The following is a 25,603-nucleotide window of genomic DNA, read 5'->3' as shown; positions in this document are numbered from 1 at the left end:
TGTGAAAACCCACCACCGCCAGGGCGACGACAGCAGCAGTCTGAATGACCTGTCATCACAATACTATAGAGCTGTGAGGACAGCTACATCAAGCTTCTATAATCAGCTCTTAAGACACTTAGGAGTATGTAGTGGAGCTGCACTAGCAGAGAGTAGTTGTGACTGCTGCCTCCATGTGGAACATATTAGGGTGGCTTCACGTCTGCGTCAGAACCTCCAGCCCAAGATACTATCATGGATATGGCTGAAAATACCGAAAGGGAGGAAAAAAAAAAAAATTCATGCAGCACTTTTTTTTTCTGTCCAAAAGCCAACCAGCTGGGCAAAAAGGAGGCAGTTCCCAATTATAGTCAATGGGATCCACCGGCGCTGTTCAGTTCCATCCAGGCATAAGAGCATGTGGCCGTAGTATTCCTCATTCCTATGCCCAGAAGGGAGCAATAAAGCAGACTCGCCCATAGCGGTGTGAAAGCAGCCTTCAACATTTTGGGAGTTCAAGTTATTTAAGGGGAGAAAAAAAAAATTTATATATATATAATTTATAAGTTTCATCTCGGCCCTGTGAGCTATAGGAGGCCAAGGCTCATTCACTTAAGGGAACCGGGCAGCAGGATTTTCAATATTAAACTGCCTCCAGAGTGCTACCATGTTCTATGCAGTACACACATAGCTATATCCACATTCAGAGTGAGTATAAGCCCAAAATCTTACTTTTGGCTTCCTCTATGCAAATTTTAGGTCTTCTATCGGGCAGCAGCCCGAGATTCCCGAGGTTGCTACATCACACCAGTCCAGCTACATTTCTATCCATGACAGTTCCTGTGTAAAGGTACAGGACCGATAGTCGCTGAGATGGCCTGTTGAATATCTGCCCCCAACAGCATGGGTGCCATGTAAAAGGGCCCTAACTCTGACAATCCCTGTAAGGCATTGCTAAATAGACAGTCATAAACACTGACAGTGGGAAAAGCCCTTTAGATTATTTGTCAGCATATTCATTTTTCGGCAGTGGATCATTTGCTTGATAGTGTGTAGTCTGGTTCTGTCCATCTTCCACAATGAGGGGGAGGCCTGAAACAGTTTGTTCAATGCCGTTCCAAGTTAGGTCACAGGTAGTTGAATGTAACAGAATTTAGAGAGCCCCATAAAGACAGAGGGGCTGCAGGGAAGACAGTCTTACTGCTACATAATGAAACAGAATCTTAACAGCATATCAAATACTTGTTTTTCTTGTATTGCTTCCTAATGGCTTTCTGGGGAAACCTGCATGTTCTTCCAGGGGATAACAGAAATCTGCCCGAGCCATGTTCTGGACACCCACACAGAACATCCATATAGCTGGAAAGTAATGAGCCGTGCATCCATGTATCCATCACAAAGCCAGGGCAGAACGGTTATTTTCATGGAAATAAGGTATGACACAAGTCGACACAAATGATCACTTTTGATAACATTCACAATTCTGCTGCAAAATATTCTTAAACAAACCAAAAAAAAAAACCCACAATAGAACGTGTCAGTAAGAAAATCCAAAAGCAACATCATTGTCCTGCCCCACTATACCCTGCGAGCTGCTAGAGTGAAAAAATAGAAACGGATGTTATTTTTGGGAAATAAATGTATTTACAGTATTAAAATACAAAAAGTACACCTGGTGGTAGTTAACACAGGTAGGAAACTCATGTGACCAACAATACAGATCAACCCAAGTATCCAGTCGTCAGGAGGCGCGTGGGACAGATCGCACCCCCACATGTAGCAAGAGATCATGGAGGAGGGGGGAGAGGCACAACTTCATGCGGAGATCTCCATGCAGTTGCTTCCTGAATAGCACTAGGGTCAGGGATCGCCATGTTTGCTGCATATCGATTATGTCTGTACATCAGGTTAATAGACAGCAATCTCTGTGTTATAAACCTACTATTCATCAACAGCTACGATATTGTGAAGTACAAGCCGTGCCGAATACTCGGACATTTCTAATAAGATCCTTTAGATAAAGGAATTAATTCATCGTAGGAGAAAGGAGAAGAAAAAAAAAAATAAAGAAGAATTGGGAATTTAAAAATAGGGGATTTTTGCCCAAATTCAATGTTGGGGGGAGTCCATGGCAAGGGCTGCTACTTGCAATCCAGGTCAAGTCTGTTATTAGATCAGCTCATAGCTCATGACAAGCAGATAAAACCGTTGGGGGGAGACTATACATTACATTCTACAACTGAGCACCAGTTTCTGTAACTGACCTAACAAATAAAAAACACCAGCGTCTGGCAGTATAACCCCTGCGGCCCACCCCCTCCCTAGCCTCCCCCCCCCCCCTCCCAAAAAAAAATTTAAGTGACTAAAATGGATTTAATTAACACTAGCTTAAATCACATCTACGGTTTGGTGCTACATGATTTCAATACAGCTATATACGGTACAATTATACAAAAAGGTGTTAAACATCTAAAAAATACAACCGAAAGAAAGATAGCAAACAAAACCTATTATAAAGACTGTTTGGTTTTTTTTTCTTTTCTTTTTCTATTTTTTTTTTTCTGGTTTTTCGATTTTTACAGGAAAAATACTTTTGAAGTATGCATTTAGTACAGTAACTGTCCATTCTTTTAAAGAAAATCTACTGCAAGCAAATAAAAAGTTATCAACCTCCGGAATTTAAATCACATAGCATTACTAAGCATATCCCCAAAAAGTGTACAATATGCACACTTAGAAACAAAAAAAAAAAATACAAAATGAGAAAATAAAAATAAAATAATTCAGGAACAGGTGAGCGTCTATGTAGAGGTGAAATGACCAAATTTTCAACATTGTGGTAGAAAGTCTGAATGTAAATACGGGACAGGTCTCTCCTGGAGGGCAGGAAGAACGAGGAGGGGGCGGGAGAGGGGCACTTTACAAAATACACTTGAAAACTGGGAAGCAGGGGTAACAGAGCGTCGTAAGCACTGGATTGTAGAGTTGTTTCCATTTACGTTGACTACAGTACTTTTATCAAAATTGTCTCAGGTGATGAGTAGGCTTCTTTTAAAATGTATCCCTGGAAATCATGTACAAAGGGAAGGCGTATTTCTGGCATACACCTGTAAAGATGCTGTGCAGGCTAAAGACGTCTTTCCGTTTGTAAAGTGTTACTGGTTATTTTTGGCTTTGGCGTGTGTTAAAATATGAGATTTCAGATTGGTTGACTGGGCAAATTTCTTGTTGCAGCCATCGAATGGACACACATAGGGTCGGTCGCCGGTGTGAATCCGCACGTGAGTGCGCAAATTGAAGTCCAATGAGAATCGTTTTCCACAGCCTTCAAATGTGCACTGCAAAAAGGATACAAACACAATCACATATCTTTATGGAGAGAAGCAAAGTGGAGCAACGGGCAAGATTATAGCGCTCCATGAAGAGATGGCAACTGTCAATGCAAAGTATAAAACGCGTACCAATGGGGGGACGCCATTACCAGGAAAGTGTAAAGATCAAGGTAGAAGTTACCTCTGTTGATCAGCTGCTAGAGAGCGGTTAAACAGCGGGTATATTGGCATACGCGAGTCTGTGGCAGCATACATACATTTGTTGCATCTGGCAGCACCTCTGGGCATCACACTTCTATCTACCAACTTACACAAGTTTGTGGAATATCTTATGGATGGGACCACAAGGCCACACACACTTTTAGAAAAGTGGCAGAGGTCAGCATAAATTAGCAAGTGTTGCAGGTTATAGCGTGTGCCATAATTTGTGATTTTAGTACCAGTTATCCATACATTCTACAGCCCACCGATTTGAGGAGACAGCATGTAATTATTTTTCCAGTCCAGTAAAAACTGACCACCACTTATTAGGTACCCTTGTAGATTACAGATGATCACTGGGGGTTATCCACAATGGGACAACATGTCAAGGATGTTAATTTTCAGGGGATTCCGCTAACAAAAGAGCAATTATAAAAAGCATACACCCCCCCCTTTACTGGCAACTGATATACTGCACCTATGCTTTAAGACACGTATAGCAATTCCAACTTTTGAATTTGCGTATAATGTGACGGGTAAAATACCTGAAATGGCTTCTCGCCAGTATGAACCAGCTGGTGTCTCTTGAGTTTCGAACTTTCCACGAAGGCTTTTCCACATTCTGCACAGACGTGTACCCGTGGACCATGTGTGTGTAAGTGTTTCCTCATTGCAGAGTTATCCCTGAACATCTTTGTACATCCCTGAAAGAGAAACATGGCAGCCTGGTGAGAATAGTCAAACATCTGATGGGATCATTTCCACATAGAAGCCTAAACCTGCATCAGGACACAGGATATCAAGTATTCTCTTATACTCTATGAGAGCTTACCCTTCAGACCAGACTGAAGAATTGTAATATCTGTGTAACCAAGACACTTCTCTACGGGTGTAGTGCCAGACAGGCACCATATTGATGTAGTACTATACATAGAAGGAACCTTAGAATTAAAGTGACCCTCCAGTCTGCTGTCATTCTTCTCTGCTGACGTCCCTCCGATACGTCGGTTTATTATCAGCCATTCAAGATGGCCAATGCAATATTCTGGCTACTCAATACACTGCTCTGACTGGTCAGCACTAATCCCGTGAGCAGCAATGGCCAATCAGAGAGCAAGTAAAGCGAATTCGTAGTCTTTAATCAATGCACTGTGGGGATTAGACAGTCTGAAGACTGTCGGCCATCTTGGGACAGCTGAAAATTGGCCCCAGAACCAGATCAGAGAAGCATCTGTATAGACGCCCAACAGCAGATAGTACACCTGTAAATTTTGCCCTTAAACAGTAAGGCCACTTTAAGGCCTCACCAACCAATCCAATTTGTATGGCAAGCAGTTGGTTTTCAACATGCCCGATCGCTTCTTATTACAGGAACTAAATAACCACCATATTAGTCTGGCAGAAGCTTATTTTTCTCCCATTAACCTGCATGGAGCTTGAAAGCCGCTTCAATTTCTGTGTTCCCGGTGGCGGTGCGGTATGCTGTTTTAGAATTCTCCCCGCTGTCATTTCCCTCGCCATCAGCACTGTGTAAATAAGCGCTGTGATTGGATCGAGTGCCGGCCAATCACGGAGGAGGACAGAGCCGAGAGGACGGCAGGGGATGACAGAGTGGAAAATTCAAGCAGCATGCCGCACAGTCGTTGGGAACTCAGAGATTGAAGCAGCTTTCCGCCTTGCTGCCAGGGACACAGATGCCGGCTGGGAGGTGAGTATGAAGAAGCTTTTTTTTTATCCCAGTATATACTTGAATATAGCTCAGCTTATACTCGAGTCAATAAGTTTTACCAGTTTTTTGTGGTAAAACTTATTGACTCGGCTTACACTCGGGTCGGCTAATACTCGAGTATATACGGGTACTTGAAAATGTTTTTTTGTTTTTTTTAAATGTCCCACATAAGGGTAATGAAAATTGTTTTTTTAAACACATTGTACAGCACTGTCTCTAAGGGGTTAATCTTTCCACCAAGACTTCTCCACTAGTTGTAATCCACAGCATCAGAGGGGTCTGCCCTGAAGCCACCAAGTATCAGCATCCCCTATTCTAGTGGACCTGACCCATCCTTGTAGAACATGACTGCCCATGTAATACATGACAATAGCTGGTCACAACTTCCTGATGGACATTCTTAGCTTCTTACGTAGATTAATTCTTCATATAAACCGAATGAATGCAGACAGACGCTGGAAATTCTTTTGCACACTTCCACCACTATGAGCACAAGAAAAACGCTGCCTGCAATAATGTTCTGTGACTTACTTCCTCCAACTCCATCAGATAAGCTGGGTTAACGCATTATTTGAAATGCCTTCCCTTTATGAAAAGGTGTCATCCAAAAATGACCCATTATATTATATCACATTGTTGTGTGTTAAATATGTAAGAATCTTTGTGACCAAGAATTGGGGGGAAAAAAATAAAAAAAAATCACCAATCTATATATCCCAAATCCTGCATTTTCACACTGACCACAGAGCCCAATAATAGGCTGATACTTCCTGTTCTGTAAACTTTGCAGTAGTCCTCTCACCAACATCACAGGCAGGATTACACTGAAAAGCAGCACTTACATGTAGATATCAGCTATTGTGAATGGGGAATGCTATGCTGAGCGGTGACTATCTACTCCCCATCCCTGTATAAGGACCTCTGCACATGTCACAGAGCATGCCGAATGATCTCCCATACAAGGCAATGGGTCAAATGGCCCATGAGGCTGCTGTAACATCTGTAAATGCTATTAAATGTAGTTCAGGCTAGATGGCAGTCCCCATAGTCCTGTATGGACGAGAATGGGGGGGAAAAAAAAAATCTACTTTCAGAAAATTACATTAGAAAAATGTAATCGGTTTCTCTGCTTTTAATTAATAAAAAGGATTGATGATATTTCTGCTTTGTGGGAAACTGTCAGCAGCTATGAGCCCCATACAGTATGGTTATGGGTGATCAGGAGCTAAAGTCCAAGGATATGATACTTACACCATTCCCTGCTGTCCGCCCTTCAAAGTCACAACTACATGCACCCTGCAGACTAAATAGGCACTGATTCCTAGGGAGAGGGCTATGTAGCCTGCTGGATGCATGCAGACAACTGGGGAAGTAGAAATGCAAGTCTCAGCACAGCACGTCAGCTCCTAGGAGTCCATCATTTTAGATTATGGAGCTCATAGGATCTGACATATTCCCTTTAATTTGGGCATCCAAAAACTGTCACAACCCACAATTAGCATTATATTAAACTGCCTGCCAAAGGAAAATCACGGTATTATACTGCAATTGGGGTGCGGAAGGACGTTACAGATTTTCCGCTGCAGATAAAAACCTATGCATTGCATGAAAATCAAGACCAACATGCTGTGGATATGAAATCGGCAGTAGGCCCTAAACCCTGCACAAATTCTTCCCATGCTCTGCTGGAAATAGTCAGTACAGAATCCACACTGTGTGAACTCCAGTAAGATTAGCTCTTCATTCATTATGTAACTAGTCGGCTAGCTTTACCATATTTCGGTATTCCTTGCTATCTGAGTATTCCTGGAGTCTTCAGGTGGTCATGTAAGGTCATTGTGTCTGCCTGGGAATTACTTAGCATTGTGCGCTCTCAAGAAGTTCCTTTTTTAGTCACCACAACTCCCTGTATGTATGATGAATGGACTGTACCACATATGCTTTTCAGGGGAGGGAAACAAACTCCCATCACAGTTATGAAGAGGACTGTTCATCCTCTTCACTGTATACTTATGGGCTTTAGCTTATTTAGGTGAATATAGAGTACAGAAAGTAATATTGTGCTCCTAGCAGTCAGAGATGGCACAGGCTCTATCTGAGCCAATGCATCATAGGATTGCTACCACAGTACAGACAAAGAGAAAGCAGGGAGACATGAAGGAAAAAAATAAATAAAAAGGGACAAGCATCAGGCATGGAAGCGAGTGTAATACACATAGGAGATGGCCAGAGTGTAAGAAGTTGAGGGCGTTGTGATGGAAAAATAGGTTTTTGCTGGAGTGGCCCTTTAACACTGTTTTCATGCTGCCATCTTTCCTCATTAAAACCAATGAGATGGGGTATAAACTAACAGTTGCATCTTACCTTATGGGGGCAGGCAATCGTCCTAGGAGCATCATCTTCTTTGATTTTCCTTGGCTTCATTCTTCAATGAAAAAAAAAAAAAAAGCGCATATTAAAACAGCAGCAGGGAATCAAACACTGCTTTACAAGCTCCAGTAAAGACACACATTAAATAAGAAAACCTTTCCTTCCCCATATGAATTATACCAAGTGTTTTTTTTATTTGTTGTGCACAGGATACAGCAGTAACTCTGGCCCCAACATCAGTCTCTTGCCCTGTCATACATTTATCAATGAAAATGCAAAGAATCAGGAGGAAATAAACAGCTGCCGGGGAAAAAAATTACATTTCTAGATTTAAGGGCCATTTACATGGAGTGATGAGCGCAAAAAAAAAAAAAAAACAACCCCAAAAGCGATCGTTTGAACGATTATCGTTGCGTCTAAACTTCTCAAGCACTGCTAGCTGATCGTTAAATTCAGGCCAAACTAAAAATCGTCCTTCGGCCTTATCAGTTCTTTGTGGGGAGTGCTGATAGCATTGGGAGAAGAAAGGAGCTGAATGCAGATAAGAGCCCTCCAGCTATTAACTGCTTTCAGCTAAAGGCTTCATTTGCACACTTAATTGGTATGTAAGTAGCTGAGTAGCTACTTAATAGTTTATGCAAAATGATTGCTCAACGCTGTCACTCAAACTGTCATTGAGCGATCATTGCTCCGTGTAAATGGGCCTTTACTGTTTCTTTCAATTATTTAAATGGTCTGCACTTAGAAGCAGCTTGTGCTTATGTGACAGCCAATGTGATAACTAGCAAGAGTTCAAGCCACTTTATTTACCTAAAATTATTTTTTTGCGCTGAAAAAGTCACTTTAGATTTCTGACCACCAAGGTTCTCCCTTTCTTCTAATTCACTGTCCACTGCCTGTTAGGCGAGGTTTGTCTCTAGTAACAGACATAAGACTGAGAACTGGTAGTGAGGCTTGGTCTTTGCTTGCCATCATGATGCCCATGGAATTGGATGGATAGACAGAGACAGAAGTAGAAACACTCACAGACTGCTGCAGTTATCAAGTGTTTACTGTCTCACAGCTACTGGAATCACATCTATACTACTCAGTACTGCTGTACAATGTCCTCCATGCTGTTATCACCCAATGTGTACAGTGTATTGGAGACAATAACCAGTCTCCACTCAATTTGCTCAGAGAAAAAAAAACTGAGAATTAGGGATGGTGCCTGAAAAGGGGCAAAACTGATAAGTGCAGAATAGACATCCAATGGCCAGATAGGTCAATCCTCAGATACACACCTGGCAGCTTAAGGCTGCCCGTCCACGGCCTTCACGGAATATCACTAACGATATTCCGCTGCGGGGGAGGAGCACTGGCAGGCTCACTGCAGAGAATCGCAGCAAACCGCAATTTCAATCCTGTGAGTGGAGAATTGCTATAATTTCCCCACTCGTAGACGTTGGGCTGCACTTTCTAAAGTTAGCCTATGACCGAGAGAAGACGTTCTGCATGGGGCATAAACTTTATATAGTGTTTCCCTGAAAATAAGATCTAGTAGAGCTTTTGCTGAAGTACTAAATATAGGGCCTCCTCTGAAAGTAAGACCTAGCTCTGTCCCTGCTATGATGAGCTCCCCCAGGGGCCTGAAGCTGCAATACCTTCCCTGCTGTACAAGTGGTCCAGGAACTGCTGTGGGTGATCATTACAGCCTCCAGACAGTACGTGGGAGCCAGGTACTTTACAGCCCTTATTTTTTGTGGCCCTGTGTGTGTGAGTCAGGTAACCAGTGTGTTACTTTGATTCTTCAGGGGGTGATCGTTACAGTCTCTATACAGTGTGAACATGGAAATAATGGTAGTAACAAGAAACTCTTGATAGGATTCACAGTTTATCTGGTTATGCTGGTTTGTGATGACAAATACTGTACAGTATATAATAAATGTTCTTTTTTTCCCGTTCAACAATTCATGAAAAAAATAAAACATCCCCTAAAAATAAGACCTAGCACATCTTTGGGAGCAAACATTAATATGAGACACTGCCTTAATTTTACGGAGACAGGGTATGTAGCTACCTCCAGACCCAGGCCAGTGTGACTAGCCACTAGACAAAGTAAGATTACCCGTTAGAGAGAACCATGGTGACAGTATATTCTTGTACATAGGGAGCAGTATTATGGTAGCTATGTACTTGTACACAGGGGGCAGTATTATAGTTACATTCTTGTACATAGGGGGCAGTATTATAGTAGTTACATTCTTGTACATAGGGGGCAGTATTATAGTAGTTACATTCTTGTACATAGGGGGCAGTATTATAGTAGTTACATTCTTGTACATAGGGGGCAGTATTATAGTAGTTATATTCTTGTACATAGGAGCAGTATTATAGTAGTTACATTCTTGTACATAGGGGGCAGTATTATTGTAGTTATATACTTGTACATAGGGGGCAGTATTAGAGTAGTTACATTTTTGTACATAAAACGTTTTAAAAGGGAACCTGTCAGGAGTTGTTAGGTCCTAAACTGCTACCATGGTTATATATCAAAACGGGTATGGGTTCATAAAGATGCTTTTGTATTAAAGGGGTTGTCTCGCGAAAGCAAGTGGGGTTAAGTACTTCTGTATGGCCATAATAATGCACTTTGTAATATACATCGTGCATTAAATATGAGCCATACAGAAGTTATTCACTTACCTTCCCTGCGCTGGCGTCCCCGTCTCCATGGCTCCGTCTAATTTCAGCGTCTAATCTCCCGATTAGATGCTCTTGCGCAGAAGGGTCTTCTCCCATCTGTTCGGCCTGGCACGAGCGGCATTCTGGCTCCGCCCCCTTCTACGCGTCATCGCGTAGCTCCGTCCCCGTCACATGTGCCGATTCCAGCCAATCAGGAGGCTGGAATCGGCACGTGACGGAGGCGGAGCTACGCAATGACGCGTAGAAGGGGGCGGAGCCAGAATGCCGCTCGTGCCAGGCCGAACAGATGGGAGAAGACCCTTCTGCGCAAGAGCATCTAATCGGGAGATTAGACGCTGAAATTAGACGGAGCCATGGAGACAGGGACGCCAGCGCAGGGAAGGTAAGTGAATAACTTCTGTATGGCTCATATTTAATGCACGATGTATATTACAAAGTGCATTAATATGGCCATACAGAAGTACTTAACCCCACTTGCTTTCGCGAGACAACACCTTTAACTATGAAAGAAAAAAAAAATAAACAAAAAAAAAAACAACAACTTGTATATTAAAAATGACTTATAAAATATACGTTTTGTATGCTAGCTGCAGGTCAAGAGTAATGGGGTAGTGCCCCGATCTTGGAAGTCATGAAGCCTCCAAACCCCCACCCCATTTCATGCTTGATTTGAGAGCCCCCTGACTGCTTGTCACCATCAACCTCCTCCATTCTGGAATAAACTTTGCTTAATTTCTCAGGCTGAGAAGATTTGAAGCTCGGCAGAGTACACCTTTCTTCGCTGTGCACATCTGTGTTTTAGAGATGGCAGGGGGGGGGGGGGGTGTCAGTCAAACATGAAAGGCAAGGTCTGAAGACCACTCTTCAGGATGATAGCACTGCCCCCACAATTCTGCAACTACAATTAACGCAGCAATCTTTCTACACCGATTCCTGTTTGCTAGATCTCCATGGTGGCAACTGAGGGCCTAAAAACTCCTGACAGCGAACTACAAACTTTAAAAGAACCTTTCAGCTAGAATAAGAAAAATGTGGGACACTGCACACAGTAAGCATTATTTATTATAGCATTAATTATACACTGAAATGCCAGAAGTCATGGGACAGGAACGAATATCATATCGGACACCCTCTAGCCCACCAAAATTGCAACGACTGGATGTGGCATTGATTCCATATCTGGAGGCATGTTGACAGCCGCGTAGTCTTTGTAGGTTCAGGATCTCAGGTGTGAATGGACTTCACCACATCCCATAAAGGCTTGGATGGACACGTCTGGCAAACAAGTAGGCCACACCATTAGTAGGAACTCTCCACAATGCCTCTTGGAACAAATTCTGAAAAACTTGGGCCTGATAGCATAGTGCATTATCTTGCTGGACTATCCCATCATTGTGAGGATAAAGTAAGTCTATGAAGGGCTGCAAATGGTCACCAAGCAGTGAAACATAGCGAACACCGATCAATGACATTTAGGCAGACCAGGGAACCCAACTTATGCCATGAGCAGACCCCACACCAGCATGGAATCACCACCAGCCTGCACAACTGGGCTCCATGGCTTCTGGGGGTCTACACCCCATATGAAACCTACCATCAGCCCAAAACAATTAGTACCATGACTCATCGTCACATGTTGCTAACTGAACCCTAGAGGGTTGGCAACCTCACAAGCCTAAGTGAGGCGTCAGGTCGGGTGTTCATAGGAGGCACTACGGTGGGTCTTCTGCTCCCATATCACATGGAAGCTAAATAAATATTGCATGGACCTGCTGGATATACAGTGGCTACATTATTAAAGTGCTACATTTTTGAAATGATTCCTCTTTGTCAGATTTTTTATTTCCACTTTCAATACAATTCCATTGGAAAACAAACTGAAATCTTTTAGGGCAGAAGAATAAAAACAAAAACAAAAAAAAACTAAACTAAAATAATGTGGTTGCATAAGTGTTCACACCTCTTATATTTGGAGATTGCTAGTGTTCAGAGTTAGCCAATCACATTTAACCTCATGATAAATAGTAGTCAGCATTAATTACAGGGATTCTGGGTTCCCCCATATTAAAGGGGTTGTCTCGCGGCAGCAAGTGGGGGTATACACTTCTGTATGGCCATATTAATGCACTTTGTAATGTACATCGTGCATTAAATATGAGCCATACAGAAGTTATTCACTTACCTGCTCCGTTGCTGGCGTCCCCGTCTCCATGGATCCGTCTAATTCTGATGTCTTCTTGCTTTTTTAGACGCGCTTGCGCTGTGCGGTCTTCTGCCTGGTGAATGGGGCCGCTAGTGCCGGAGAGCTGGTCCTCGTAGCTCCACCCCGTCATGTGTGCCGATTCCAGCCAATCAGGAGGCTGGAATTGGCAATGGACCGCACAGAGCCCACGGTGCACCATGGGAGAAGACCCGCGGTGCATCGTGGGTGAAGATCCCGGCAGTCATCTTGGTGAAGGAAGACATCGCAGAGCGGGGATTCGGGTAAGTAATAAATTTTTTTTTTTTTTAACACATCCTTTGGGGTTGTCCTGCGCCGAACGGGGGGCCTATGGAAAAAAAAATAAAATGTTTCGGCGCGAGACAACCCCTTTAAATTTACCTTTTCTAGGAGGATTTTCCTGGCATTTCCTTAGTTGGTCGGTAAAGATCTTACAACACAAAGGGGTCTGATTGTTGAAATATAGTCAGGAAAAGGGGACCAAAACATGTCCAAGAAATTACATATACCATGAGCACAGGGAAGACGTCTGCAAGAAGGGGGAAGACATTTGGCACAACAGTCACATTACCAAGAACTGGACGTCCCTCAAAAACTGATGAAGACCAGAAGAAAATTGGCCTTTTAGACTGCGAAGAGGCCTACAGTAACATTAAAGGAGCTTCAGAAGTTTCTGGCAAGTACTGGTTGTGTAGTGCATATGACAACCATCTCCTGTGTTCTTCATATGTCTGGGCTGCGGGGTGGGGGCAAAACGGAAGCCTTTTATAACAGAGAACATCCAAGCCCAACTATGTTTTGCCAAAACCTCCATAAAGTCTGCCAAAGGCATGTGGGAGAACGTGTTATGGTCTGATGGGACCGAGGGGGAACCTTTTGTCCATATCAAAAAATATGTTTGGAATAAAGCCAACATGGTGCATCACCAGAAGACCCGCAGTGAAGATGGTGGGGGCAGCATTATGCTTTGGGGCCGTTTTTCTGCTGTTGGAATTAGGGCTTCAGTCAAGGTGGAGGGAATTATGAACAATCCATTATAGCACAAAACCTTCAGGTCGTTGCTAAAAAGCTGAAGATGAAGACCGATTTTACCTTTCAGCACTACAACTACCCAAAGCATATTGCCAAATCAAAAAAAGAATGGCTTCGTCAGAACATGAAAGCTTTGGAATGGCCCAGCCAGAGCCCAAACCTGAATCCCATTGAAGATCTATGGGTTGACCTGAAGAGGGCGCTACACATGAGATGCCCTCGCAATATGACAGATTTGGAGTGCTTTTGCAAAGAAGAGTTAGTGAAGACTGCCAAGTCAAGATTTACCATGCTGATTGACAGCATTCAGTCTTTTTGGGTAGGTGTCCAAGTCAAAAGGTACATCAACAAAGGTATTTATGCAACCACATTATTTTTGTTTTTTCAATAGAATTGTACAGATTCTAGGTATGGGAGTTCTCAAGCCATCGCCTGAGGTATCGCCACTTTATAATGGATTTACATACAGCTATCTCACGACTTATGGCATGTCAGTGTATATATATTTAAAGGGAACCGGTCACCTCCAAACAGCACCATAAACTAAGTTATGGTGCTGTTCGGGGAGGTGACAGAGACACAGGGGATTTATTTTTCATACTCATCCGTTCCCCTGTGCCCACGGTGTCTCCGGTGAAGTCCGGCATGCCGTCTGAAAAGTTGACTCTCCTCAGACAGTTGTGTGCATGCTCTCCCACAGACTTCTATGGGAGAGTGCGCACATGGCACTCTGGAGAAAAAAAGAAAGAAAAACAAACAAAAAAAAAGGGTCAGATTTTCAAGACATACACAGACTTCACCGCAGGAATGGGTAAGCGGGAGAGTCTATATAAGAAGAAAAAAAAAAAAAACACCCCTGGCTCCCCAAACAGCACCATAACAAAGTTTATGGTATTATTCAGAGGTGACAGGTCCCCTTTAAACTTGGTGCAATTAATTTTTTTTTAGGTCTTAAGGCCTGCCTTGCCAGGCTTACCCCACTAAGAGGCAGTGAGAAGTAGCAACAATCTACAATCAGTAATGTAGGTTTTCAAGATGTACAGTTTTACGTTACCGACAAGATGAGGCTTTAAGGGGAGGACAAATACCTTGCAAATTCAGCCAACTGTTTGGGATCAGACAGGTCAATGCCCGGTATTCCTCCAGGTGGCAGTTTCTTTCCTGTCATGTATTCGGAGTAATCGGGTGGCGAGTTTTCACCAATGATCTGCTCCTCCACCACTGTTTCATGGTCAATGTCCTTCTTATCATCTGGAAGAAAGCAGAAGATGATCTGCATTATTTCAAGGTCTCAAACCACGTGCAAATTAGAAGCAAAAAACAAACAAACCCCAAAACAACCAACCCCTGCACACATCTGTAGGAGTCACCAGTTAACACGTTCTACAGCTCCTGAGGTCCAGCACCGTGGGAAGAGACCTCCTGCCTAATAGAGTATGCCCTCTCATACAGATAGCACAGGACACTGCATGCCATCAACACCAAACATTCTGCCTTAGTATCTCCTCCCCCATCCATGACATTAAAGTTCACCCTTTAGTTAATCATTTGTACTATCCGCGCTTACAGTGTAACTATACCAGAAAGATGCCGGCATCAGCTGGACAGTACAAGGCTCCATTCACCCAACATGTAGTATGCTTTTCCTGTATACCAATGGGAGATGTATGCCAATGTATGGAGTGGAATATGCCAGATACAATGGATATCTCCAACACAAGCTGAAAATGAAATGTGAAGAGTCTAAATCTATACTTGTGAGCTGCTAGCCATCATTCAGGGTAGTGACATCTCCTCGAGGGTTGGCCACTGCTAACCATCATTCGGGGTAGTGACATCTCCTCGAGGGTTGGCCACTGCTAACCATCATTCGGGGTAGTGACATCTCCTCGAGGGTTGGCCACACCGATCTACGATAGGCCGATGTGCAGCAGGTGGTCTACAGCAGGCATTTTCGCATTGAAATTCTTTGGCAAATCTGCCCCGTGTGAACCCCACCGTACAGGACACCTGTGGCCCATGATGCCACACAACACTTGCATGGAAACAGACATACTGTAACCTAAGGGTCCAGATTGCCAAAGCAATAGTCCAAAAGGTTCTACCAATATGGCCTTTGTGTCACATGCTCCAGTCCGTATAATTATTGCCCTTACAGATAGACAGGTATGTGGGGAGGTCAACTGTCACTCCAGTTGTGCAGATTGGGGAAACAATGGGCAGGCATGCAGGATGTCTATCTATTATTCCCCAGGAGAGAAGTACAGCCAGGTGTGTCTTAAGGCCCTTTTACATGGACGCTGCCAGTGCATACAGATCTATAGAACTTCCGTTGTATCCAGCAGCAATCTGGTACCCACAGAAGCTGAAAAAGAGGGGAAAATGGCAGTCCCTTGTGGCTGGCATATGAGGGCACGTTCACACGATGGAATCAGATGCAGATTTCACTTTGCGGATTAGATCTCTATAAACAAAGGCAAAATCCACAGCTGAGCGGCAGACTTTTGCCACGGCTATGCAGATGTAGGCCTTCGGATGCACTTGTAGATTTACTAATCCGCATGCTGAACTATCTGCACAGAATCCACATCAAGAACAGAAATATCACTTTTAAATATATGTAGAAAAAAAATTCACGTTGTATAGACTACGGCCCACATTCCTGTTGCAGATCCCACACCAAATCTGCTGTAAAACTCCGCTATGTGAACATACCCCAAGGCCGGTGGAACACAAACGGGTTGGATTCTGCATGCAGGAGCCCGCAGTGGAATCTAGTTGCGACCGTGGCCGGCGTCCCTGCCTGCTTTCATCTTCATTTGTATTGCGGTTGGCCGCAGCTCAGTGGACATCTGCAGTATAGATTTTTTTTTTCAGATGCGGTTTTTCCTGTGCTGTTGCTAGGCAATGACAAGGGTACCCCGTCAACTGCGGATGGGCTGTGGGTCGGACGACCTCCATTGACTTCAATGGAAGCAGTCTGTGTGGACACTGCACAAAAATAGAACGTGTGATTTTTTTTCTCCACTTGCAGAAATCGCAATTAGTTTCCACGAGTGTACAGGCCAAAGAGATTTTGCATAGCAGGTTCTGAATGATATTTGCTGCGGAACCACGGTGCAGACGCCAACTGCGGATTCAGCAATGCAAATCCGTTCGTGCAGGCTTTTTTTAGTGCTGTTATGTGGAACACCACTGCATTGTAGGAACACACTTTTTCTTGCAATGGCTTCTATGGAAACGGCAGTCACAGTACCACATGTAAATCCAGGGGCGTAGCTAAAGGCTCATGGGCCCAGGTGCAAAAGTGTATCTTGTGGCCCTCAACTTCTCTTAACCCCTTAAGGCAGAGGCATAACTTGAAGCTCCTGGGCCCCAATGCAAAACCTGTAACAGGGCCCCCAACTATAATGCTTTATTCATAGTACTGGGCTCCCTATAATGGAGAAGAGAGGCCTTATGGGCCCCCGTGCGGAATTTCGCTGCTGCAAATCCTGGGATCAGCCAGCCACGTGGACAAGATTTGTCAAAAATCTCGTCCACACAAGACGGCCAATCCGTAGCGGATTCCCTGGCCGCAAGTCTAATTTTTTTCCCCTCCTGTTGCGGCCATGCTGCTCTGTATGGGAGCACTGCCCACAATGGAAAAACATGCGGCCAAGCCGCTCCAAGACCCGCAGCCGAGTGCCACAAGTTTTGAAGCTGTACTTTCCCAGCGGAAATCTCGCAGTTTTTTGCTGCGGCAAAACCATGAGATTTCTGACGAGAATATGACTCCAGCCTAAGGCTCCCAGGCCTGGGTGCAACCGCATCCCCTATAGTTACGCCAGTGTGTAAATCCCTACTTTATACACAATTTGGCTGGTGTGATAGAAAATAAAATAAAAAATACAGAGCAACTTTGCACGTTGCTCTTTTTCCTGCAGCCGTTTGTACCCATACCCTGACCAGAGCAGACTGCATCTATGGTAGACCCATAGGAACCCACTGCCCAGGGGCACATTAACAAATACTAATTTTTAGAGAGCTGTAACTTCCACGACAGTCAAATGAAGCGCTGCATTTATGAAGTGGCTCCCTGACATAGAATTGGTGCATCTTGCTGACAGCCCCCCTTCTCTCTTATGTATGCCAGTACTTGGTTGGCTTCTACTTGAACAGGATTTTGCACCCAAAAAAATGACGCACTTTACAAATTGATTAAACCACACCCTTTTCGAGATGCTTTTGAAGAGTTAAGGCCCATTTCCACCAGCCGATGATCGCTAAAAAAAAAATTAATACCATACAAAAAAAACCCCCACTAATCGGCGATCGTTTTAGCGATAATCAGTGCGTGTAAATGTGCGCCCATTGTCTGCTTTTCGGGCACTGCTGGCTGATCATTAAATTCAGTCCAACCTAAAAATCATTGTCAATTTTATCAGTAGTTCTCCACAGGGAGTGCTCATAGCATTGTTTTCCGTGGAGAACAAAGGATCTGAATGCAGATAAGAGCCCTTGGGCTATTAACTGCTTTCAGCTAAAGGCTTCATTTGCACGCCTAATTGGTATTTAAGTAGTGGAGTAGCAACTTAATACTTTATGCAAAATGATCGCTCACAGCTGTCACTCTCATTTGAGCGATCATGTGCTAGTGTAAACCAGCCTTTAACAAGGTACTAAATGTCTAAAACTTTTTTTATTAAACTTGGTGTATTCAGATTAGCAAAGTTGCTTTCACATCTGCGCCTGAGGTTCCCCTTTCCATTCAGGAACAGAAAGAGGGAATCCCTGTGGCCAAACAGTTCCATCTGTGGACTGAACAGCGCCGGGTGGACCGCATTGACTATAATGGGGTCCCCCAACTGCCTGGCTTTTGGACATCAACCACAATCATGTTTTTTCACTCATACATATAGCTCAAAGAGCGTTTTCCCCCCAAGAACTGGTTCTTAAGAAAATCTGGGCAGCAAAACCAGTTTAACAGCGTTTTATCCCAGTGCAGTATTGGAGGGGATTCCTGCAACAACATCGCCATCTCATGAGAACCAACTGGCCGGGAATAGCTGGGTAATAGATTGGGGGTCTACAGGCAGTAACAATCCCCAGGGCCCACCTACATGGTATAATGCCATATAGTACAGACTAGCATACAGAAAGCCATGCAGTAAACCGCTAGACAATTAATAAGGACTCTTTGTGGGGCTCCCCGATAATTAGGGCCTGGCTCTCTAGTCTGACTATACGTGTAAATGCCCAGACCTTGTGGAGAGCTCTCTGTTCGTACAGCAGACTTCCTGTTACAACCATCGAGGACTAAAGACAGGAAGCCTGGTGTTCGTCTCACTTGGAGGACAAATTAGGGGGTTTGGCTGCAGCCGGCGTGCTAGTCCGTGGTGTTCACACAATGCCCATGTATAATGGCCACGACTGCACGACAAATGTACGGGACCCTCATCCTGACCGTGAAAGGACATTAACATGACAATATATGGATGAACAGAAGCCAGGCAGCTGCTGGGGGGAGCAAGGAGACCCGGGAACAAATCAGCATTTCCTCACCAATCCCAAGTAATATACTTCTATTCCTGCCAGGACAGTATGGGGGAGTCATGTGACCCATTGTAACAACTGTCCTGCTTAACAGACTATTTTCATGGCTGGACATCTTTCTATATGCAGCCTATGAATGGAGCCTGAGAATACAGCCCGGATTACAATATAGCTGTGTAACTGAAGAACGAGTCACTACAAGCTCTGCATACATTCGCATGCCATCTGTGACACTGGCCAATGAAGTCATAGGGTGCCCATGTAAATACATTGTGCCAAAGTAACAGCAACTTATGAAGGAGGAGGCCCAATAGTACCCATGTGCCATAATATACACTTTGCTGCAACCAGCCCTGCTGCCCTGAAACTACAAGGCCCATCATTCCATGAGAACATGCTTTCATGGCATGCTGGGACTTGTGGCCCACACAGGACATACAGAGCACTAGGATCAGACAGTTGTCTTGGCACACATGACTGGCACATACCGCACCCCAACCCTCCAGCCATGGATTTCACATCACCCAGTGCATGTACAGGTTCCACCACAGCTTCTTCTATCCACAGATGTAGCAGAGCTCAACTGTTATTTTAATTGAATCACTTGCGCTCAAAATATTTCCCCAACAGCAGTATTGTTCTACTGTCATCACCGCTCGATGAAGGGAGGGCACTGCTACAGATATGGTTGCAGTTTGAAGATATAAATCAGTAGTGGTGTAATAGACCCGGACAAGCCCTTTATCACCACATACCCAACACACAGCTCAGCTACAATCATGTCAAATGCCTCCCTCCCAGAAGTGTGGGCTCAGGCCAGTATATATATATTACATACACTCTATATACGGTGCTGGAGCAGCCAATACCTAGCCCCACAAGAGCGCTCCTCTTCCTCCTGTTTGCTTGTACAGATGAACCCCTAACACAGCAGGTATGCTGGGTGTTGTGGTTCTCCAGCTGTGGGCATCTACAGGTTGCAGATCCCCAGCTATGCAGCCACCCCGGAATTGAGACAATTTTATAAAATCTAACATTTTTCAAAATGCGGAGAGGATGATGAGAGTAGTAGGTCTATAAGCGTGGAGGATGCGGGCGCTCACACTGATCGTACGGCTACTGCAGTGCAACAGGCCAATCAGGAGGCTGGAATCGGCACATGTGATGGGGGCGGAGCGACGCGATGCCGCGTACAAGGGGCGGAGCCAAAACGCCGCTGCTTCCGAGCCGAAGGGAGAAGACCCATCTGCGCAAGCGTGTCTAAAAAAGCAAGACGACACCGAAATTAGACGGAGCCATGGAGACGGGGACGTCAGCAACGGAGCAGGTAAGTGAATAACTTCTGTATGGCTCATAATTAATGCACAATGTACATTACAAAGTGCATTAATATGGCCATACAGAAGTACTTAACCCCACTTGCTTTCGCGAGACAACCCCTTTACGACGCGGGTATTAATGAGCCCCAAGCCATGTTCAAGTCCACATCAGCGAGTCAGACTTGCAGGTTTGATGTGCAATGTTCTGAGTCCTGCACAACAAGTCCCTCTTCTGGTAGAGGCTTCTTCCGGTACCCTCCAGCAGCAGGAAGCACTGTGTACAGGGGAGTCATGCAGAATCTGGACACGGAGGGAGCAGGTGACTTCACCCACAGGGGATATGTCAGACCTTGTTCTGCTGTAGCGTCTAAGGCGCTGTTTACACGGGACCCCCTAAAAACCCCCCTTTATACTGCTGTTCCGTAACATTAAAAGCGGCTCCGCAGGCAGTTACTGCACAGCTCTTCTGCTCCGTGTATCACTAGAACTCATTCATTAGAGCCTCATGCCTACGGCCATGTCAGACTCTGCCAGCGGAGTCCGACACTGCACCCCCCAAAGACTCCATACTCACCTCTCCGGATCCGCCGTGCCGATGCGCCATACAGCACGTGACACGTAATCACAGGATACTTCCGCTGAGCTCACAGCTGAAGTATGGCATGACAGCTTTGATTGACTACGATGGAAGCCGGACGCACGGTTTCCCGCAGCAATTAGAGCATGCCGCAATTTCTTTCACGCTGCGGAATTCCACAGTAGAATTTCGCAGTGTGAACATTCAGCTATTGGGTTTAATAGAAGCTAAAAGCTGCGACATAACACCGCGGGTTTCACACAGCAGGAAGCCGGCCGTGGGCATTAGCCCTTAACTGGGATCGCACAACACTGGATTGTACACTTGTACACCCAAAATTCCATAGTGGACACTCAGCAGCATATCTGTCCAATGTAACACCATCTAAGTGACAGTGACATTAGGTCATGTGACCACAACATTGGTGGCTGACAGTGACATCACTGGACAACACAGACAAAAATGAAGGCCTGAAGCTCCTTTATTAGTGAAGTCAATGGAGAGATGGTTGAGAGCCTGACGGCCAGCTGAGCAGGCCACGGTCATTCTAGGAGACCTGCATATGTATCCACAACGATTCCACATGTATGTATACATGAACCACCTTCATATGTAGCCCTCCATACTCTGCATCACACATATGTACACATAGCCCCAGCTACATGTGTACCCCTCCATAGTGTATCACAGATATGTACACACAGCCCCGGCCACATGTGTACCCCTCCATAGTGCATCACACGTATGTACACACAGCCCCGGCTACATGTGTACCCCTCCATAGTGTATCACACGTATGCGCACACAGCCCCGGCCACATGTGTACCCCTCCATAGTGCATCACACGTATGTACACACAGCCCCGGCTACATGTGTACCCCTCCATAGTGCATCACACGTATGTACACACAGCCCCGGCCACATGTGTACCCCTCCATAGTGCATCACACGTATGTACACACAGCCCCGGCTACATGTATACCCCTCCATAGTGTATCACACAGCCCCAGCTACATGTATACCCCTCCATACTGTATCACACGTATGTACACACAGCCCCAGCTACATGTATACCCCTCCATACTGTATCACACGTATGTACACACAGCCCCAGCTACATGTATACCCCTCCATACTGTATCACATGTATGTACACACAGCCCCAGCTACATGTATACCCCTCCATACTGTATCACATGTATGTACACACAGCCCCAGCTACATGTATACCCCTCCATACTGTATCACATGTATGTACACACAGCCCCAGCTACATGTGTACCCCTCCATAGTGTATCACACGTATGTACACACAGCCCCAGCTACATGTGTACCCCTCCATAGTGTATCACACGTATGTACACACAGCCCCGGCTACATGTATAAGCCTCCATAGTGTATCACATAGCCCCAGCTACATGTTTACCCCTCCATAGTGCATCACACGTATGTACACACAGCCCCAGCTACATGTATACCCCTCCATAGTGTATCACACAGCCCCAGCTACATGTATACCCCTCCATACTGTATCACACGTATGTACACACAGCCCCAGCTACATGTATACCCCTCCATACTGTATCACATGTATGTACACACAGCCCCAGCTACATGTATACCCCTCCATACTGTATCACATGTATGTACACACAGCCCCAGCTACATGTATACCCCTCCATACTGTATCACATGTATGTACACACAGCCCCAGCTACATGTATACCCCTCCATACTGTATCACATGTATGTACACACAGCCCCAGCTACATGTATACCCCTCCATAGTGTATCACACAGCCCCAGCTACATGTATACCCCTCCATATTGTATACACAGCCCCAGCTACATGTATACCCCTCCATAGTGTATCACACATATGTACACAGCCCCGGCTACATGTATACCCCTCCATACAGTATCACACATATGTATACACAGCCCCAGCTACATGTATACCCCTCCATACAGTATCCCACGTATGTATTCACAGCCCCAGCTACATGTATACCCCTCCATAGTGTATCACACGTATGTACACACAGCCCCAGCTACATGTATACCCCTCCATATTGTATACACAGCCCCAGCTACATGTATACCCCTCCATAGTGTATCACACATATGTACACAGCCCCGGCTACATGTATACCCCTCCATACAGTATCACACATATGTATACACAGCCCCAGCTACATGTATACCCCTCCATACAGTATCCCACGTATGTATTCACAGCCCCAGCTACATGTATACCCCTCCATACAGTATCACACGTATGTACACACAGCCCCAGCTACATGTATACCTCTCCATACAGTATCACACGTATGCATGCACAGCCCCAGCTACATGTATACCTCTCCATACAGTGTCACACGTATGTACACACAGCCCCAGCTACATGTATACCTCTCCATACAGTGTCACACGTATGTACACACAGCCCCAGCTACATGTATACCTCTCCATACAGTGTCACACGTATGTACACACAGCCCCGGCTACATGTATACCTCTCCATACAGTGTCACACGTATGTACACACAGCCCCGGCTACATGTATACCCCTCCATACAGTATCACACGTATGTACACACAGCCCCAGCTACATGTATACCCCTCCATACTAAATCACATGTATATATAGACTCCCACAGCTACATGTATACACAGCCCCAACTACGTGTATAACACTTCCCCTCTAGATTACATGCATATCCCTTCCACAGTATAATACACAGCCCCAGCTACATGTATACCCCTCCATACTGTATCACACATATTATATACACACTCAGCCGCAGCTACGTGTATAATACATGCCCACCACAGTATAATACACCCCGTATCATGTATCACACCTGCAGCCACTTGCACCCCCTCTCACACAGCTACACATATAACACTTCCCCTCTATATTACATGCCTTCCATAGTATAACACGTATGTCTGTCCCTTCCACACTATTACATGCCTATATCCACCTCCCGCAGCCCCCATATACACCCGGCCGCCATGCAGGCCTCCCCGGGGCCGAAGAACAATACCCGGGAGCGGGGCACAGGGCGCGGGAGACATGGCGGCCGCCCCTCCCCCCGCCGCTGCATGAAGTGCGCCATTGCGGCCTAGCCCCGGCCCTCCGCAGCAGCCGACGCGCCGCTTCCCGCTCGGCCGCCGCCATGTTCCGCCGCCATCTTCCCGGCCCTCACACATACACACAAACGGCCATGTTTTTTCGGGTCCGCCATACTGTCCAGCGAACATGGCGGCGCCCAGCAACACATCCAAACATGGCTCCCGCGGCGGAGCGGAGCGCAGCCGGGCGACTCACCCGAGGCCCACATGGTGACGGAGAACTCGCCCTCCAGGGTCTTGATCTGCACCTGCTTCTGCTCCCACTTCCGCGCCCCGGGCTCGGCGCCGCTCAGGTAGCTCTTCTTGCTGCTCTTCTTGCCGCTGCCGCCTTTCTTCATGCTGCGGCCACCGCCGCCGGAGCTCTTCCCGGCCACCGTCACCAGCGTCTGCTCGATGTACTCGTCCTCGCCGGCCGGGTTGGGCACCGGGATGAGGATCTGGTCCTCGTCGTAGCCGCCGTCCGCCCGCAGGTCCGAGTCATCGCCACCCACTACCTCCTCCCGGGTCTGCACGAGGATCACCTCCTGGTGGTGGTGCACCTGGCTGGGGTCGTCGGCGTCCAGCGGCTGCAGGGCGATCATCGGCTGGTGGTGGTGGTGGTGATGATGGGGGTCGTCGTCGTCATCCTCGTCGTCGTCCCCACCGACTACCGTCGTCTCGATGGTCTCCACGGGGATAGATTCCACCTCGATCTCGTGCAGCTCTACCAGCTCGGCCGGCATCTCGGAGCCGTCGGCTGCGATGTACAGCGTGTCGCCCGACGCCATCGTGGCGAGACCCTCGGTCTTCTCTCGGCAGCCCCCCCGCCCGCTTCCTCCGTTTTTCCTTTTTTTCCGTTATTTATTATTAATTTTTTTTCCTCCTCCTCCTTCAACACAAATAGCAACTCCAGCCTGCAAATCTCGTCGCCGCCGTCCGCTCCGGCATCATCTCGCGAGAGCAGACATTTCAACGGCCGCGCTGCTGTGGGGAGGAGGCGGCGGGCGGCATCCTGGCTGCGGGGAGGGGGGCTAAGGGGGCGGGGCCGCCAGCTGCAGGGGTGTCACGTGGTCGGGAGAAGGGGGCGGGGTCACCTTCAGCGGCAGGAGTGTCACGTGGTGGAGGGACGTCAGAGGCTGACGGTTCGTGGGAATGTGACACTTGACAGCCGCGACCACCTCGCTGCAGGGGGGGGGGCTTCCTGTTTATACAAATAAAGTTTGACCCCTCCGGAATGAATGTTTTTGCCATTTTCTGATGTAGTTTGAAGAAAATTTATTAAAACTAGGTAGAAGTAAAAATAGAGCTGTTGCCCATGGCAACCTGCTGGATTACCACTCAAATGGAAGCACTTTGGGCAACTGCTCCTGTTTTAGTTGACCTGCTGTGATTCCCCTTGTGCAATTTGTTTATTTTTTAAAGACATGTTTGCTGTCAGTGAATGGAAGCTAATAAGACGCTGCTTGCTGGAATTGTCTTTAGTCTGCACAAGCGGTGGGGGTTTTT

General features: G+C 45.9%; 1 protein-coding gene across 2 annotated transcripts; it reads right to left on the bottom strand.

Annotated features, from left to right (window-relative positions):
- Positions 1 to 1,600: 1,600 nt before the first annotated feature.
- On the bottom strand, positions 1,601 to 25,118 carry YY1 (YY1 transcription factor). Of its 2 annotated transcripts, XM_066607975.1 has the most exons (6): positions 24,315 to 25,118; positions 14,638 to 14,800; positions 14,151 to 14,279; positions 7,606 to 7,666; positions 4,058 to 4,216; positions 1,601 to 3,317 (listed from the first exon to the last, which is right to left on the bottom strand). In XM_066607975.1, exons 1-6 carry the CDS (start codon positions 24,883 to 24,885, stop codon positions 3,135 to 3,137), a joined length of 1,266 nt encoding a protein of 421 aa, XP_066464072.1. In that variant the 5' UTR covers positions 24,886 to 25,118; the 3' UTR covers positions 1,601 to 3,134. The 2 variants fall into 2 exon arrangements, with proteins under 2 accessions (XP_066464072.1, XP_066464073.1); XM_066607976.1 differs by lacking the exon at positions 14,151 to 14,279.
- Between the last annotated feature and the right edge of the window lie 485 nt (positions 25,119 to 25,603).

The sequence above is a fragment of the Eleutherodactylus coqui genome, chromosome 6 (genome assembly GCF_035609145.1).
Source record: "Eleutherodactylus coqui strain aEleCoq1 chromosome 6, aEleCoq1.hap1, whole genome shotgun sequence".
NCBI lineage: Eukaryota > Metazoa > Chordata > Amphibia > Anura > Eleutherodactylidae > Eleutherodactylus > Eleutherodactylus coqui.
The sequence above is the reverse complement of the archived record's forward strand: the minus strand, read 5'-3'. Positions and strand labels throughout refer to the sequence as shown.